The sequence below is a fragment of the Cystoisospora suis genome, assembly GCF_002600585.1.
Source record: "Cystoisospora suis strain Wien I chromosome Unknown contig_4088, whole genome shotgun sequence".
NCBI classification, from domain to species: Eukaryota; Apicomplexa; class Conoidasida; order Eucoccidiorida; family Sarcocystidae; genus Cystoisospora; species Cystoisospora suis.
Window position 1 is genome coordinate 1 of NW_027156881.1, and position 18,630 is coordinate 18,630.

Here is an 18,630-nt window from a genome sequence, read left to right on the forward strand (position 1 = left end):
AGGCTTTGGCGGGCATATCAGTTTGCTCGATCACCCTGCAGGTCTGGAGTGGAGCAATGCGGATGCGCATGCTGGACAAAACGCCACGTTTGACGACGGGTCTACCTTTGAAGGTCCTTACCGCCTTTGTGCTTAAGAGACAAGAGACTTCTGTGGCGAGAATAGCGGCTGATGTCAACAATGCTTTGAAGAACTATTACCTATTGAGAAGTACATGAAAAAAGAAAAACGACACTTGGCTTCACGTAGGCCGGGCCACACACGGATGCGACATGTAGAAGCTCCCCAAGACGCATCGGGAAGGCCCGCACTCGCACTTGCCGGACGCAGAAACGAGACAAAACAAAACAGTAGCACGTTTTCGTGAGTCAGCAACTGCTTGAAACCCAGGGAATGCCCTGCTCAATCATGCCGACACGACCGGGAAGCCCTGCAGACACGAGCGTTCAACCTCTCTTGGGCTCCTTGAAAGCATATCCCGATACTGTGACAAACAGGGCATTGCAGGATGAATTCCCCGGGGACAGAGAGAAACCTTAAACCCGTACAAACGTGCAGCGGGCTAATGACCGCCGGCACAAATGGCCGCAGTTTTCATTCTGTTACCGTGGCTCCCCAGACCCTCCGCCTCCTGCGTCGCGCTTTTCTGTGCCTTCTCCCGTGCACGTGTCGTCCCCGGCGAAGCGTTCGTTTCTCGGGCCTCCACGAAGCCTCAGAAGAGGTGATTGTAGACACCTCCGTCGACCCCGAAAGTGAACGTCCGTCACTATGGAAGAAGCGCGCGAACCCCCACCTGACGCTCCAGTCGCTGGTTTTGATTCTCCTGAATCTTCAGCCTACATGGGAGCTCCAGTTCCTTTTCTCACACTGTCCCCCGTGGTTTGAGCTTCCAGTTGTATCGACTTCTCCCGCCGCGACACCGTCCACTCTCTCACGCTTGTACCTATTCCCGCACGAAGACACAGCTTTTTGTCATACCGCACTTGTACTTTGCTCACCATCTTTCCGCATTTCTCCTGATCCTACTGGGAATCAGGATCGTTGCAACCGTCTCATCACTCCTCTTTCAAACGTATGTCCTTCACTCAAGTCTCTCTGAATAACCGCGTGCCACTTCAGCGTCTTTCGCCTCATCTGTCACACGCGTGCGGCTAGACGATGGGCTCCGAGAAATCACCCGAGGTGTTGCTATGCAAAAAAAAAATCGCGTGCGTGAAACTGCTCTCACTTGCGCCCCCGGGCCGTCTAGCGGAAGTGCCCTCTGCGCCAGACCAGCCTTCTTGTGAAGGGGCACCCTCAGAGTTCAGCGAGTAAACTCCCATCCCCTCAATTACTGCAGCAGAAACTAAATCCTTGGAATCCTGTCTGCCCTCTCCTACTGCGAGTTTTTCCTTTCCGCCTAGAAAAGTTAGCCGGAGCTGGGGCGACGGGCTCCGAATGTCCGGAGCAGCCCTGTTCTCGCCCTCCATCCGTGATGCTTGTCCGTTGATCCCTCATTTGCCAGGCATGTCAGCATCCCACCTTTTTCCCCTTTCGCCTTCACCTGTAACTACCGCTGCTCTGTCCGAAGATGGCTCCACGAACGGACACAACGACCAACTGCCAATGAACAACGCACGGGCACGCCTCTCCGACTCCCAACGTCGCTGCTCTTCCTCCCACTGTTCCTGCAACGCAGCTGCATCCATTTGTCGGCCTTCGACTACCTGCACTTCCTGCTGCCTCAGAAGAAACTGGACAACCGAGTGGAGGCGTTCCAGTTGCTCCTGCTGTTGCAGCAGCAACAAATCCTTTTGCCTCAGTAACGGTAAAGGGAGCCCCCTCTGTTCTGCTCTGCGTCCCGCTGTGCGAATCTCCGGTGACTGGGCCGTGAGGCCACTAGAAGATCCTGTCGAAGCTGCTCGTCACGTCTTCCGAGGTGTCCGTGAACGGCTGAGACTTCACTGGGGTGTGTTCCTGGAGCATGCCGCAGCCCCGCAACAGCAGTGTCGAACCAAGGAGAAACCGGACTACGGAAGAGCTCGAGCGCTTTTCTCCGCACGTCCGGCTGACACTCCCCCGCTGTCGGGTAAAGTGCTGTGACCCTGTGCGTACTTCTCTCCGCAGCTGAGGTAGTTTTGTTTGTCCGACGTGCTGTGCACTAGGGCACAGCTGTAGGTCTGCCTCACCCTGCTGACAGGCGAGACTCTCAGAGCAGCGCAGCAGCAACAGGAGTTTGAGCAAGGCTCGTTGAAAAGCTGAGGTCGTCAAACTTGCCGTAGCTTCCTCTCCTGCTCCCTCCTGCCGTCTCTGATCGAACCCGCACCGTATGAGTTCCCCTCCGGTTCTTCGGTGCCGTGGTGCGTCTTCCTCCAGTACGGTCGCTCTGTCATGCAGTTCTTGTGCGCACGGCGGTGTCGCAACTGTATAATTCGAATGCTGGAGGGACCGGTATTTTTCCCTGTCTGTCCAAGTACAATCCTTTGCTGTACCATCATCCCTGCAAACAAGCCTGACTGATGGCGGCGTGACCGGCTCTCCTCTCCAGTTTTTCTTTACTTCGGGCACTTTAGTTTCTCCTTCAACGCGATCCCCCTGTTCCAGCTTACCTTGATGCAGACGCAAACAAATGATGACGTTCGTGAGGGCGTCGATAAAATCACGGTACAGGCTTACTGCCTCTCCCGGAGACTCCGGCGTCACTTGTCGCTTCCCGAAGGCTTCCTGGGCTTCTCGGGCGGCCGACAATCTATTGAAGCAGTGTAAGCAGTGGTTTCTAGTGAAAACCAGAGCTTCCATGAAGCTTTCCAGAGACTGAGGAGTAGGACCTTTGCCTGCTGACACAGTATTCGATGCAGTGGAGAGATCCAGAGAAGCCACAGCTTCTGTCAGAAAAGACGCAGATCCCACAGGGACCGCAGAAAACGACCAATTTCTCGCAGTGCAGGACGCAAGTTGCCTCTGCCGTGCTCCTGCTTAGCACGCCGAAAGTGCAGCCGGGGAGGACGCCGCCATACCTGAAGGCAACCCATGTGACGCGACCGTCGTCAAAGACGGGTTTTTTCCTTCGGAGTACGAAACAATGAAGCAGCGCGCTGCACCCTCGTGAACAGCCTACGGCTAGCGGATGGGGCAGGAGCGGTCGCAGCAGCGCGCATACTGCCTACTCGCCATCATCCGCGCCACTAAAAGCAGATCATCTGAAAGTGAACCAGATGGGCTCATGCCATCTGCACGTTTGTGTTGACCCGCTGACACACGCGCTCAACACGGCAGGACGCGTGGGGAGTGCGTCCCTGCACATGCTTGTGTCTGCAGAAACCATCGCGACAAGGGTCCCCCTAACCGACGAATCATGCGATTTGAAGAGTGATCCGTCTCAGCTGGATGTCAACCCACAGGCTGCTGAAAGGACCAACCAGGAAATCACTCATACTCCCCAGTGGAAGAGCAGGAACAAGTGTCAACTCCAGACACAGCTCGAAGTCTGAGTTCCCGGCTGTTCGACAGGAATATATTCAGTGCGTCCCGGATGCCATAACGAACTCCGATGATTTCTAGAGTAACCAACAGGAAAACTACAATCGCTTGCAACCGCATCTGAACCAGGTACGGACGATGTCGAGTAGCACGCGTCTACGGTACAATGGGGTCCGAAGCTTCCCCGGAGTCCATCTCGACATCCACTCCGGAGACAGAAACACATCGCACCCGGGATATTCCCGTTTCTGCCGGCAAGCTCACCTTTCCCCTGTTGCCTAGTACATTTACTCTGACCGTGCTGCTTCTGTGTGCTCGGTTCCTTCGAACGCGTCCCCCCTTCATTGAAACCGGCACCGTGGCGAAGCTGCCTTTCTGTCGCTTCGTGCCGGACTCTGAGAATAGCACGTGCCAATGATCGGCAGCACCGGACATACTGCCGAGCACTGAGGAACTCGGACAGAAACTTAGGCTTTGGCGCTGCGTCAAAGGCCGCCGCGAATGAACTTGGAGAGCAGACCAACAGCGGCGGAGGCAGAACTCCAGCTGAGACCCGAGACCGTGCTCGCGAGGAAGAACAGAAAGGACCGTCGTCGTCTCTCGGACGAGTTATATGACCGCGGGTGCACAGCCGTGGACCCTTACTATGTGCTGGCACTGCACCTCTTGGAGCCGTAGAGGACGGAGAGAGTACAGCCGAAAGGAGGGGTGGACGCACTCCAGAAGACATAGGAACCCGGGAACTACAGGATCGAGCGTGCCTTTTTGATGAAGCGAACTGTCTACAGTCACTTCTCCGCTTCGAAAAAGCCGGAAGAGAGGAATCGGACGCACCCGCTGCGGAGCTTGAACCGAAGGAGAAGAATGACGCCAGAGCCGTGAATAATGTGCTCCAGAAGGGGATGGCACCTGGTGCAGATAGTGAGAAGTCGACAAAGCTGGAATCCCGTTGAAAACAGCTAGCAGGAATGAACCTGATCGGTTATATAACGCCACCCTAAACCCTAAACCCTAANNATATAACGCCACCCTACCCACCGGTGCCAGAATTTGAGTGTGCCCAAGCAGAGGCAGAAGTCCTCGGGGAGATGCACCCGCCGAAATAGGGAGGGAAAAATACAGAAGAGACCGTCTCTCTAAAAGAAGAAGCCGTCGCACCCAGAAGTCTGTAAAGAAGGCAGGGGAAGGACAGAGGCACAAGGGACGCCGTCTTCCTACTTATACCAACAGAGAATAGCATGCCTGCTCCACGACAGCCGACACCCATCCAAAACCTACCGTATGCGATTCCCAAACAGCCTTTCCCTACTACTTTCACCTACAAAGCACGTCGACGCAAGGGCAGTAACCCGGAGTCCCGCCTTCCTGCCTACAGACCTACACGGCCAAGAGTTGCCACGCTTCACGACGACCGTCTCGAAAACATCGTCCTCAGAGGTCTCTTCTCTGACATTTTCGAGAAGCCCGAGTAGGCTCTCATGAAGTTGGGACTCTGAGATGCCCTCCTCCAACCGAGCCAACAGCTGCTCGCCACCGTCCCCGCGTTGTCCCTTTTTCCTGATTGAGCCGGGGTGACTGGAGTTTGCGGGGATCGACAAAGCTGCCAGGCGCGCTGCACGGACACCTCATGGCAACGCAACTCCGATTCGAGAACCTTCTCGAGTTCTCTCTCGTGCGCTCCGTTGCAGACGTTCGTCCACTTTACGCCGCCGTATGAGGAGCTCCTTTTTCCCATGCACTGGTGAACTCGCTGTCCGCTACCTGGTTCAGGAAGTGTCGCTGCGTTGCACCGTGGAAGCGAATCCGACTCTGTCGGGCTTAGTCCCAAGCTGTCCTCCTTTGCAAACGAAATGGGCCCGTGTTTCGACGGACACCCGCCCAGACCGTCGTCGGAGGCTTTCCTCACTGTCCTACATCCATCTTGATGGCGACTGCACAACTCTGGAGGTCGGGACGAGTGTACTTTCTTTGGAACACTGAACTGGTTTCTACAAGACTGAGAGCAACAATGTAACGCACTGACGAGGGAAGTGCGCCGGCTGCTCCGAGTTAAGGTGGAGGTTGGCCTCGCAGGCCCAGTCAGGGTGGCCGGACAGCATAGCGCTGTGTTGAGGTAGACGTGGCCCTGTTGCCCCTCTGCATCAGTGCACTTCTCTGGCGGCGTCTCAGCCCGAAGATCAGTCGCCATTCGGAGCCTCACCGAGAAGCAGAGAGGAGAATCTTCTAGTGCCGCTGTAGAGACGGTGACAGTTCCGGGGCTGCCCACGGTCCCCAGCCTTCCCATACGCCATGAACCCACCTCCCAGGCCTCCATCCCGCCCTGCTGTTCTTTGTGTCACGTGTCTGCCGCTGAAGCCCTGGTAGTGGCTGACGCTAGACACGCCGTTTCAGCACTGCTTCACAAGAAAGGACGCATCGCCGGAGCCTTATCAGTCGGGCGGCCGTATGCGGCTGCGTATGCGGACATGTCGGGAAGTGGAGTCCTCACACGTTCGGAGTAAGAGAAACCAAGCCCATGGCCTCTCTCCAGAATTTGCGAAGAACAATTCACGGGACAGTTGCGGATTTTGTGCCTGCAGCGGCCGCTTTTGCGGTGCAAGGGCCCTCGTCGATGGCAACCATTCGATGTTGAGCTGGAGGCCTCCGGTAAACCCACTTCTAGATGCTCAGGGGACAACAGGCGACACGTATAGCAGTCACTGCCTCCGCTGGCGCTGGTGAAAAAGTCCGCGGGGCACAGCATCTTTAAAGTTCTAGCCGGAGTTTCTCTGCCGAAAGGGCACCACTACTATTGCCCGGTGACCCGACAGTGCGTCACGCGAGCACTGGCTAGCAAAAACACAAAGTGGCGGAACCCACATACGCGCGGACCCGAGCCAGCAAAAGTAAGTTTTGGCAACCACGTGGTTCTTTTTAACAAACGCAGAAGCACGGAATCAGATGTCCGGCGACCCGCTACTCCGGCAAGGGAGAAAGGTGAAGGCCCGCGCATCGAACAGGAGTGGAGCGAGATGCTAGCTGCAAAGTAACGGCATACAGTTGCTGCTCTTTGTCGGCTTTGTCCTGAACGGCGACTGCAGAAAGCGACATCGATTCTTGAGGGTCTTACACAACAGAGAAGGGTCTGAGGTCATTTGGAACTCGCTGCGACTGCACTTGGTTTGCTGCCAGAGGGAATGGGGACCGATGTCGACGGCGTGTGGCATGCGATGATAGAGCACGCACAGAGCGAAACTGCGGGCGACGGAAGACAGCCTGAACGTGCTCCATTGCCTTTTCAATTTTCCCGCTTCATTGAAACGTAGTCCCGCCCCTTTGTTTTCTCGGTACAAAGCAACTACAGTTTTTCGGACCAAAAGGAGAGCCAGCCCCCAGACATTTGCAGCGATGCATGACAAGGGGGCCCCTGGATGACACCGTCTCCCTGCAGACGTTTCCATCTCTGTACCAAGGACGACAACCGCGCGGTGTGCAATCCGGATCAGTCGCGTTGTTTTTTATCCAGATCCGGAGCCCACCCCTGTCTTCGATGAAGACGAGATTCTGAGGTCCCAGTGAGAGCCAGTCCACCTAGCTTTCGGCTCCGGCAAAAGCCCTTTGAGGGACACGTTCATAGGCCCGGAGGTCCCACGCCGAGCTAGTGTGTAAGTGGTCTGCTCAAGAAGGGCCAGTCCTACACAGCTTATTCGAGTGTGGTACGCACGTAGGATGGAGGAATAGCGCGAAAGACGGCTGTGCCGCAGTATTTAGAGCGCCTTTCTTTTTTCAAACCGATCTCAACGGAACATCCACGCCGGAACTGGTGCTCGCGCAGCCAACAGAATCGGCACGCGAGGAAGCTCAATTGAGAAACATTACTACTAGCGAGCTCAAGGTCGCCGACTGCGAAGAGTAGTGCTTTCAAGCAAAACGTTGATTACCGCAGACAAGGGAACAGGGCCCCTCTACCTGAGGTTCTCCCTCCCCAGACGTGCTTCAGAAATGTGGACGGCAGCACGCTTCTCGCATGAAAGCACTACCAGTCCCCTCGGTACACTCCACTTCTCTGCGAAGTGCACGTCCGCTGCAGCGTTTGTCAACGAGGGACTTGTTTTTGAACACTAAGAAAAGAAAGAATAAAACACGGAGTGATCTTCAGCGGAGGCGCTCAATCGATGCTTTCATTTCTAGACATGGGATGCGAACCGACCACGAAATCATGATACACTGGCATTCTCGTATGCCTGGAAAACAGCCCTCCGAGTAAACTCTCCGAACCAAAAATCCAGAAACTTGCACCGCCAACCGAAAAGCGAACCGAATACAATAACAGCATGACCAACCCAGATTAAGCTCAGTATCGGACTGTCACGAGATGACGTCAACTCACTCCTGGGCAACCGCGCACCACCCCTCCCTTCCCCTCTGGCCATGCAGCCTTGAGGGAGAACACCGCATTTGCGTTGGCCGTCCTCCCTCCTCCGCGGGCGCCGTACTTCGATGACGGCGGGAAGGCACGACCTCTCGTCCGCTGCCACTCCGAGAACGTACGGAGAGCGGGCCGCCCAGACCCGCCGTACGAAGGGTATCACAGGAACGATTTGTCGCTAGCCGAGTCCAGACAGGGCTAGACACGAAAAGCGCACCCCCCGTCAAGTCTCGCTGCAGATCAGCGCGACAGGCTAGTGAGGCCCCGCTCAGTTTGCGCTTGCCCGTTGGGGGGTGCACTCCCCAATTACGAAGACAGGGACTGTCGCGGAAAGCTTATTGAGGGACAGTGGGCTCGTTTCCGTTGTGTCGCCCCTACCCGGCTAGACCTTTGCCAGGCCCATCTGGTACTCTGGAGTATCTTTGATCTTGTTGAGATGTGCGCTACTTGCAGATGTCATTACGTGTAGCGTCTACGACGATATGGCTGCATGGTTAGGGCGTTCAACACCCACGGCTCGGCATGCGGGGGGCTCGCGTACATTTCGAGCGTGGACTTCACTACCAAAACTAATTCGAACAAACAGCGTGACGGACCCCCTGGCCTGCCCCCTGGTCTCAACATCCGGCGGACCCAATGCCTACGTCTTCGTACCAGCATCGCCCGGTATAGCGTGAACACACCCACCCCAATATCCTTACACACGCCCTACCTCCCTGTAAAGTCCATACCATTACTCCAGCGTCCTTAATTCTGCACCAGAGCACTTTCCTCGACAGCCCGGATGATCAACAGTGAATGAGGCCGCAGGTCATTTCAGACGTACGTCATAGAGCCTGTGCAAGGGAGGACAGTGACAAGAGTGAGGGTCTAGGTGGAGGGAAAATCCCCCAGAACGGCGCAGAACTCCTGCTGCATACTCCAAAGAAGCATTGTGAGCCCTGGGAACTCTAGCACAAAAAAACATGTGAGGCACCAGCACTGAAGATCTTGATGAGGAGCTACTGAAAGTGAACCACGAGGGTGGATAGGAAACCTGTCAACGTACCTGTCATCCATTCAGAGAATTCTCGCTCATTGATTGCAGACTTCTGGTGATCATCCAGAGAGTTGTAGATGATGCCTAAGTCGGTGATGTCGAATTGGAGCCGTCCCCCTGTAACGTCGGCGCAGAGTCTGTTAAACTCCTCGAATTGCATGCCATGCTGTGGATCGGTCATGGCGTACTTCCTATACACATCAATATAAGCCCCCTTGCAACTGATCAAGACGGCCTTCCGGACCTTCTCAAGCCGCAGCGACTTCCGAATAGCCTAGGGAACAAAAAAGCATACACATGAAAACCAAAGTCCGCCAGTCGTCCAGACCGACATGCATTCATAACGTCAGCCTCATTTCACGCCTCAGAAGCGCATATTCTACCAGGGTTCGCCCCAGTAGAGACGAGTAAATAGACGGCTGCCTGCGCTCTCAGGATCTTGCCCGCCGAGGAAGGTAAAGAAAGACCGCACAACCGAGTGTGAATCACGACTCGACAAAGTTCTGTACAGTCCTCCAGCGTTTCCCGAAAAGATCTTCCTCAGCGCAGACACTCGGAACTACTGCTGCACCTGTTCAGAAGAAAAAAGAAATCTCATAGTTGGGAGCCAGCTATCACGAGGGTATTTTTGCTAGGTAAGACTACGCACCGAACACGGAAGACGTCTTGCCTCATGGACGAGCCTGCACGGATAACTACGAAGCCACAGAAGAACCAAGGTACCGTGCCACCTGCTGAGGACTCGATGTTTCTCATGACAGTAAAGGCTCTAGACTGACTTTCCTCGTGGAGAATAGCGAGAGCACATGGAATATCAGTGCTTGTATCTGGCGCAGGCAGCATGCCGAGACACGGGAGTACAGTGTAAAGAAAAGGTCGGTTGCCGAGTATCCTCTCTCACTTACGATAAGCAGGCCGACAATGGCGACTGAGGAAATAAAAAAGCTAAGACAGATGGTGACGAAGAGAAGAGCATGAGATCCGCGGTGCGACGGCCATAGGGTGACGGATGTCATGCTTCCCAAAAAGAGTAACCAGAGGGACTTTCCGGTCAGCCTAGTCAAGAACCGAAAATACTTTCTAATCATTGCCCGGTAACGTCCTGCCCACCGAGGCGCTCCGGGGACATCCAGAAGCATCATCAGAAAACCAAAGACACTGCACACCACACGGAACAAATAACCACGAAAATTCCCATCCGACGGAAGGGTCGGGCATTCAGCGCTAAAGCTTTTGACAGCAAGACCCTGCTGTTCCTAGAGAATCTCACAGATCACTGACAAGATCACTCAGGGCGATAACAAGATTGCTGAGGAAAGCTAGTCACACCGAGAAACGGCGAGCTACGCTTCAGAACCTGCACATCTGAGAAAATGCCGACGTCCGAGAAGCTTATTTCAGTTCGTGGAAGCTCGAACAGACCCCTATATAGCAGCGGTTCCCGACGGAACTAGGTACGCTCTTAGCACAGTTGTGTGGAAGTGAGGAAACCGAGAACCTCAGCTCACACGCTGTGACTTCCTTGGCGAAGCCAGAGGTAGACAGCTGGAAGCGGTAGCTTCTAGCCTAGTATCCGTCCAGGCGTGGACACCGGACCTTGGGGCGCGGGAGGACAACGAACTACTTGCCTACATCGTGAGCTGTCCAGCCACTTATTACGTACGAGACGCCAGATGATGGAGTCTTAACTTTCCGGCAGCAAACCCACAGATAATCGCCTAGTATCTTTTCGGCCAAGTACTATGGGAGTAACGCGATGCGGTCGTAACACACAACTGAGCTAAGGTGGATGGATCATCGCATGAGCGGAACACCCGAATCAGGAGCGGACCTACACCAAGAAAGCCGAGTTGACAAGACACGCGATCTGGAGCGTGAGGAGCGATGTCAATCCTCCTATTGCCCCGGCGCAGACAGCAGCCATGCCGGAGCAAAAGAAAAGAGTCTGATACTTGCAGTTGAGGCGAATGAGGGTCTCCTCCACTCTGGCCCCACCGCTTTCCATCTGCTCCGCTATATGGGCCGCTGAAGTCGGAATGGCCGGGTACCCCGACACGCCCATGAGTGAGTCTGCGTGAATAAAGGAGATGCAACACAAGAGCTCTGGGGGATGGAAAAGGACTCGTCGGATACAACCGCAGTTTTGCGAGTACCAGTGGAGAGAAAACTGGACGGCGAGGCAAACGAACGGCTCCGCGTGGGAAATTCTCGAGAGCTAGCGGGCCAAGATAGCGAAGCGTGCGTCCGCCTTGCTCGTGTGCCACAAGAGGGGGTCCACCCTGGACAAAATATGTGCGGCGACTACGGGTTTCTTTCGAGAACTGAAGTAAATTGGAGAGTATCCACGCAGCAGCGAAGACGCCCGAAACAGCAGCGATCGAGGTGGAGGCAGCGCTCGGCTAATACAACCCAGAAGAGAAGAAGGACCGGGAAGGGGGTCAGCGACGGCAAGACAGTATAGATGGAAGTAAAACGGCGGAGTCGACACAAAAAGACAAACTACTGCTGGCTTGCAGCCACCACCAACCACGGGAACCGGTTGTGTCTTGCCCGGTGTACTCAAGCCACGGTGGGCTGCGACGCAAGTGATCGCTCGGTGTGTGGCAATAGGAGACAGATCAGGAATGAGTGGAAAAAAGTGAACCCGCAGTGCTATTGTGAACGGCGAACAGCTCTGGCTTCCACGTCTTGGGAGCGAGGCGCTGGCCGAGACTTCCTGTGTCCGCGAAGCACGGGACGCTTCATTTCCCCACAGACAGAGCAAGTGTTTATAACTCCTGATCCCAGAGCAACAATCATTCACTGGTCACCACAGCATAGGGAAGCAGGTATTATTCTCACCAGAGGCGGCAGGTCCCCCGGCAGGGCCGTCAGCATACATCGTGGCTGTGCAAAAAGAAATCAGCGTGCTGCCGGCGCAACACAGTCGTTGCGCTCCGAGCGAAAAATGACACACGATTTCTACCGTGCAGAGAAAAAAGCAAGAACCACTGGAGAAGGGCGCCACACAAACACTGGCCGATGGAACCCAGGGAAGTCGGAGAAGACAGCAGGGTTGGGCATCTGAACTTATTCTGCGTAACAACGCAGCAGCAGCTGCCCCGTGCAACTGTGTACAGCGCGTGGCGCATGTCGCGTACCCGGGCAGCCACTGGGGAAGTGACGATGACGTGATCTCCCGACTAGTGTCCTTGCGCGTCTTCCGCGATGTGTGACCAGCCCTGCGGCTGTCGCGAGCATCGGAGTTGCTGTCAATGCACAATCTACCTCCGCAGACAGAGGTCACCGTGCCGGAACAAACTATAAATTCCACCATGAACAATCGAACCGCCGTGTGTATCACCGGACCCCTCCGTGTCAGGGAGAGGCTCTCGGCTCCCCCTGAGGAACACAAAAATCTGTGTTGTACTAAGACAGTAACGACAGCAGCAGAAGTACGCCTCCAATTTTAGCGAGGCGCCAGGGGCGGTACAGGCGCTTGACACCCCTGTAGGGACAAGGACCATCGTCACGCAGCCGCAACCTAGAAACCCCAGCTTTTTTCCCTCGAGAGCATAACGCGAAGGTACTTTCCGTGGCACTTCGTACACTACACCCCGGAAGCTTCACTGTCACTGATGTCAGCGCATGTCTGCGGTAGTCTCCGATAATGCGGTCAACTGTCAAGCCATTTCCGGCGCTTGTGGAAGGCCCACTTCGATTGAACTGGATGGTCGCCAGTCATCTGGGGGACACCGTCCGCAGGTCCGGCACTTTTCCTGGTAGCTGAAGCGGGATGTTGGTCGGTTACGCGGCAGCGGCAGATGCAGCGGAAGAAGTGGCGCCACGAAACGTACGTGTGTTTGAGGAGTGACAGTATTTTTGGCTCACACCTCCAATGCATTCAGGGGTGTTACTCTGTCTCTAGCCAAGCAACGTTCAGCCTCAGCGGTGTTCCCATCTGTCATTTCTGTACCGCCTGCGCTGCACGTGCACCCCTGAGCAATTTTTCGCCTGAAGGGGGGAGACACTCAGGATTTCTCACGAAAGTAGTAGTTTTCTTTTTGCGGCTGTTGTCCCAGCAGCGGTCAATATGTTCATTAGAATCTTGGTACTTCGGGGCGAGACTTTTCTCTCCACCCTGGCTTCGAAAAGGTGTTGGCTGTAAAGATTCTCTCAGAAACATGGTTCACAGCGCTCTAGTCTCGTTTTCTGTGCCTGCCAAGTGTTGGGGTGTCACACGACGAAAGAGACAGTCACTTGCTGTCTCTGACTAACTTTCAACTTGCATCGAAGCAGTTCTTGAAGACATTGTGAACTCCGACCTTTGGCTACCTGAATCTTGCCCGGCATTTTCACGGAGTTATTGGCCCAGCTGTAATGTTTCCGCGGAGTCTTGCCTGTAGTGGAGGTGAAATAAAGGAAGGCAACAGCGGATCCGAGCCGCGGTCAGTTGAATAGGGTCTGGTTGCGGCGCTTTCAATCAGTACATGTTGCCAGGCGAATCCCTACCGACTCCTCTAACTTCTAGTCGTCAGTTCTCCGAACTGCAATCTGGGGGTGGGCGAGGGTGTACCATCGTCTACCTGCACGGGCGTCAAAAGTCCTCTTCTGTCTGAGCGGCGCGCCTGTTCTTCCACACGCTCTGGGAAGCACGCCGAGAATGCTACGAACCGAATCACCTAGTTGAGCATGCTGCACACTACTTTCGTGCCTCGACCGTTGCTTTTTTTGGATCTGTCCGCACGCCCACCGGCTAAGTTCTCTTGAGTAAGTATCTCGGTACGCTAAAGAGTGTCACGAACCGGGTGCCGAGCTCGGTCGATATTCTTTTGCCCTGTTTACAGTCGTATGTCCGTCTGCCGTATTATCCGTAATGCGAGCACCTCGCGGCCCTCTGTCGTCTCTCACATGCCACCTGTCTGGGGCGGGGGTCAAGGGACAACAGCCGGCCAGGGCGGCAGATGCTTCCATTGGCTAGCGTTAGAGCGGCTGTTTCGCGGCAGTATCCAGTCCGTCTCTTCCAGAGGTGGGTCCCCTGGCTGCCGTTGTAGTCCCTCTGTAGATAAGATTTTCCCACCTGTGCAATACTGTGTATGCAGGGGTCTTCTGATGCGTGCATAGTGCAGGTGCGTCTGCAGCTCATGGGCACTACTTGACTAAAGCCTGACGGTTCTGCACCGTGTGGTTTGCTTTCCGTCTTTCGCGCCCGCGCAGGTTCTGTTGTAAGCGGCTCAGAGGACGGGCCTCCGGCACTCCGCTTTGGTTCAGGATGGATGTAACTTCACGTGGTGACTGCGGCTCAGAAGCGCACAACACCCACCCGGTTACAGAAGGGCCAGGCCTCTGTCCAGGCAGTGAATGTCGCGGCGGTGATGGCGATGTACCGGAATGGAAACAGCAAATACAGGCTGAGCCACTAGTAGGGCCCGCTGAGACTTTGGAGAGTCTGGTTCAGGAGTTCGAGAGCAATGAGGCTCTCCGGGCAAAAGCGAGAACCTTTATGAAGGAACAGGAAAAGATACGTACTTCCGACCGAGGGTTGCCAGACGGAGAAGCAGAAGATAAGGACGGCAGTGCGCGGTGGGTCATGCGTCGAGTAAGGAAAGATGGGTGCTGCTTCTACAGAGGCTATATGTTTGGGCTTTTTCTGTCCATTCTACGCCGCCGTAAGGAGATTCGGGCCTTCATAAAAAAGATCAAGGAGGATTTGCTGCCGAAGGTGCTACAAGTCAAGTGAGTCTGGCCAAGTGGAGAAGGAAGGCGGTAGTGAGATTGACTGACAGTTCTTTCAGCGGAGATTCACCGGTGGCGGAGAATGTCGGCGGAAGGGGTTAGGCTGCGCTGTCGATTCTTCTTTCTCCGCGAAAGCTGTCAGGCCAGGCTCGCCAGAAAAAGTGCACCAGGCAGCGGTGCTCTAAATGCGTTTGCGTACACTCAGCGTAGAAGCGCACAAGGAGGAGGGGCTGTATATGAAGCCGCCATAAAACATGCAGTTTTGAAGGCGTACACAGACGCAGAGCAGCACCTTTGACGCGCTCCGGCAAGAGTTTCTGGGGCTGCACATGTTTTCTTTGTACGTTGTCATTTTGAGATATTTTTGCAGACTCCTTTTGGCTCTGTGTTTCGGACAACGCGAGCCCCGGGAACGGTTCGACCGGATTTCCAGGGCCGCTGCACCCGAATGGCAGTACCTGTACATCCTGAGAGAAGCAGTGCAGTTTCGTATCCATCTTCTATGAGTGCACTAGGACCCTCGTAGTGGTGACGCGATCTGGTGATTCCGCTGAACTGGCCTCCTGGAAGGCAGCACAAAAGACCTTCTCCCAGGCCTTCTCGCAGTGACCTGATGTTTTCACTCGAGATGTGTCTGTTTGCAGTGGGGGAGCTGAAACGTGCTCAGATTTTGCACAAGGTGAGCTGCGAGAATTGCCTAGGAGCGGTCGCAGTACCACGGGCGACAATAGCAAGGACGCGTACGGTTTTTCCATGGAGTGTGGGGTTGCCGCCGAGCTTCCAGTCAAACAAGTGTCTTTCTACGTGTCTTTTCGAAGAGCTTCTGGAGAAGAATAGGCGGCAAGTCCCCGCGTAATGAGGACCTGATGAGTGTGGCAGGAACCAGGAAGGCCGTTTCCTCAGCGACGAGACGGCAGCTTGCAGGGAAGTTGATTGGAAGCTGTGTGACTTCTTAGACCAAGGGTTTTCCCGACCGCTGAGTGGTAGACGACGTGTCTCAGGTGTTCGGTGGCATGCTTGGCGGCTCCCACCTTTCCAAGGTGCCTCCAACTCGACGAACGCGACAGAGGTCCGCGTTTGTCTTTCAGCGACGGAGTGTACGGATTTGATAATGTATTTGGGATAGTTGTAGACATTCGTCCTGTCGTTTGGCCGAAGGAAGTGTCCATAACAGCTGGGGTCCTGTTTGGAAGACAGCCAAGCAATGTACTTTCTGCTGGCCGGGACAGTGTCTTCTCATGCCTGCTTTTTGCATCGTTTGTCTCTTCTGCTGTGAAACGATGCAGAAACGGTCGATAACCTGGAGAAGTTAGAGGCAACTGGGGCGAGCGAGGAGACTGTGGCCGAGATCTTCAACGACCCCTCCAGCAGCAACTACATCGTAGTCTTCGCCCGGTAAGCCACTGCCTGCGTGCACGTACGCATGGTTAGCGAAAGGTGGGATAAACGGGCTGCCGTTGTTAGTCCGGAAGAGAACAAGAGAAGTCTGAGGAGAAGTCCGTTTCCGGCGACGAAGTCCCTACAGCGGGACCGACAAATTTGTTCCCCCCCCCCCCAGTTCCAAGAATCCCCGAGGAGCAACGCAGACGGTTCGTTGCTGACCGGCAGATGGACCGGGTGAAGGTCCGGAATGCTGCCTCTGCCCGGTGCGAAGAACGAGTGCGATTTTCGCCACATTTCAGTCGGCATTTTTTTGCTCGTTCGCTTCCAAGCCGTACACAGTCCGTTCAGAGGGAATGGGTTTCATTGCAGTACGAAGAAGAAAACTCGTTTCTGCTAAGTCTTTACTGCAGGCATGCCGAAGTGCCTAAGTCGGGGGATGACGTTCCACAGCACGTCGAGCACTTCGGGGGCCCGATCTCAAGAACATATTCACCTCGAGCGCTGCGATTTTTGTGTAAGGTTCCAGCTTGAATCCGTCCCCTCTCTGGGGGAGACGCGTGTCCTCAGTTCAGTCATCGAGGTTTCACCCTCTGTGGTGTGTAATTACAACAAAAATCTGCTTACAGGGGATTACTTGGTTCTACTCTCCCGGTAAGGCGATGAAACAGTTTTAGTGGGCGTTTCTGTGTTTGCTTTCTCTATTTTTTGTTCCTCCAGTCTCCTGGCAGCGGCACACATGAAGCTCAACAGTGAGCTATACTTGCCTTTTTTGACTGCATATGGCACGGTGGAGGAGTACTGCGCACACGAGGTCGATCCGATGTGGGTGGAAGCTGAGCAACTGCAGATCAACGCTCTGACCTCGATCACTGGCGTCTGTGTCGAGATTGTGTATTTTGACCAGTCCCCTGGAGAGGTTCCAGGTAAGGATTTCTGGGGGCCGTCCGTTTTGTACTTCCTTCTGTAGGTTGTGTTCTAATAGTATTACATATCTTCTGTTCACATCCCCCGGTCACCGTTTGCCGGCCCTTTTGCGCGCCCAGTCGGGACGGTAACTGAGCGATAAGTTCCCTTACGCGTAGCGATGTATTGTTACCCCAGTCCGGTGTAGACCAAGTCTTCCAACTCGGATATTGCTCGGTGAACGGACCGCGCAGCACAGGATAGTCTCTCAGGAAATGATGGCGCGTGGATGTGACTCAGACAAACTATACAGCAGCTGTGTGGCGCATGAACGCCGTGCGTCAATCTAAGTCTTCCGTGTGTAAGAAGGTCGCAAGGCGTTGCAGGTGCCTGTTCATTTCCGTCACCTATTGCACTGCAAGTGGTCGGACTCTTCCAGCCGAGACAGGACGTGGAGCTTTCACGGACTCAAAGCCACTAAGGCTCAGGAACCAGGGTACTGCCTTTCGGGTTCGGCTCCATCTCTCACCCGTGGCTGCAAAGCTTATGAGGTGAATCGATTTTCTGCGGTCGTGTTTTTGCAGTTCGGCACGTATGTCCGGAGACAGACACACCCCAAGTCCACCTAATCTACAGGCCGGGTCATTATGACATTTTTTACTTGTCTACATGAGTAACGTCAGGTCTTGTCTTATATGTCTCAGTGAGGCTACCTCGGTGACCGTGGTGCTGTGTGCTCGGAGAACCGCAGGTGAATGCAGGCATTCTTACATCGTTGTTCCGGTGGGCCTACATTTCGAGGAGGCGTCGTGTCTGATGCGCGTGTCGACGTGTGTCTTGAAGCGTACTAAAACACGCTTGTTCGCCGAGCAGCCCGATACCTTCTTACACCCAGTCGCGGCAGTTGTGCCGGCTGATGAAGTACCCATCTTCCCAGCCAGCTTGCTTCGTGGCTTTCTGAAACACGACGATTCCTCGGAACCAAGTAGTGGCCTTTGTTATGCTCTGAAACGACGCAGTCAGCGGGGAAGCCCTCCGACCAGCCATCGGGTGCCTGGCCTCGGCACCCGATGAGAAATTTCCATGGCAAACCCACCCGACATCGAAGAAAGAGGAGACAGGCCACGGAGAGAGCAATTGGTGCCGGGTGTTTTTCAGCAACTTTCGAAACAGTTGGGTGGATAGGCGAACAGGAAAGTGTAGGGAAGGACACATGACAGCGTCTTCCATCTCACCACGTGCGACTCGTTCGCCCCTTGAGAGCCGTTTCTGACCCGAGCACGTGCAGCCCACGGTGGCAAATGGTCAATATTGACCAAGTGAATGCTTGCCTCAATCGAGCGATCCGTTTCTTCAGGCCCGAAGTCGCACCCCACGATGCACTACAGGCAGGATCCTTAAGCCGCTATAGAAGGGCTGGATCCCGATGGGACCTGACCCTTTTGCCGAGTCAGCAAACTTTTCAACAGTTTTCTGCCTGGTTCTTTTTCTCGCCCCCATCCAGGTTTCACTAGAGAAGAGGAGCAACGAGAAAAAGTTCGGAACTACTTCCATCCGGTGAACGGCTCCAGATAGGTTCTTCCGTTTGCGCGTGGACGGCGGCAGCAGCAGTGGAGTACTGTAACACGGAGCTCCTCACGGTGTAGTGACTGTAATGATCTGCACGCAGCTTTTCCTTCTCTGGGGGTTTTTTGCAGGTCAAACTGATGTGTGAGCGACGCTG

At 54.8% G+C, this 18,630-nt stretch overlaps 2 protein-coding genes across 2 annotated transcripts; one reads left to right on the top strand and one right to left on the bottom strand.

The window, feature by feature from the left end:
* Positions 1-143: 143 nt before the first annotated feature.
* CSUI_007630 (copi associated protein) lies at positions 144-11,976 on the bottom strand. Its single transcript, XM_068067775.1, has 7 exons — positions 11,748-11,976; positions 10,742-10,976; positions 9,812-10,064; positions 8,916-9,180; positions 4,841-8,703; positions 3,724-4,625; positions 144-2,996 (listed from the first exon to the last, which is right to left on the bottom strand). The coding sequence occupies exons 1-5, from the start codon at positions 11,785-11,787 to the stop codon at positions 8,684-8,686; spliced, it is 813 nt and encodes a 270-aa protein (XP_067920246.1). The 5' UTR covers positions 11,788-11,976; the 3' UTR covers positions 144-2,996; positions 3,724-4,625; positions 4,841-8,683.
* A 190-nt stretch (positions 11,977-12,166) lies between these two features.
* Positions 12,167-17,758, top strand: CSUI_007631 (ubiquitin thioesterase otubain-like family protein; the record flags this gene model as incomplete). The annotated part of the gene is made up of 6 exons (XM_068067776.1): positions 12,167-13,655; positions 14,103-14,621; positions 15,266-15,300; positions 15,908-16,016; positions 17,492-17,548; positions 17,751-17,758. Coding segments are annotated over exons 2-6 (672 nt in total), but the record flags the coding sequence as incomplete, so codon positions are not given.
* Between the last annotated feature and the right edge of the window lie 872 nt (positions 17,759-18,630).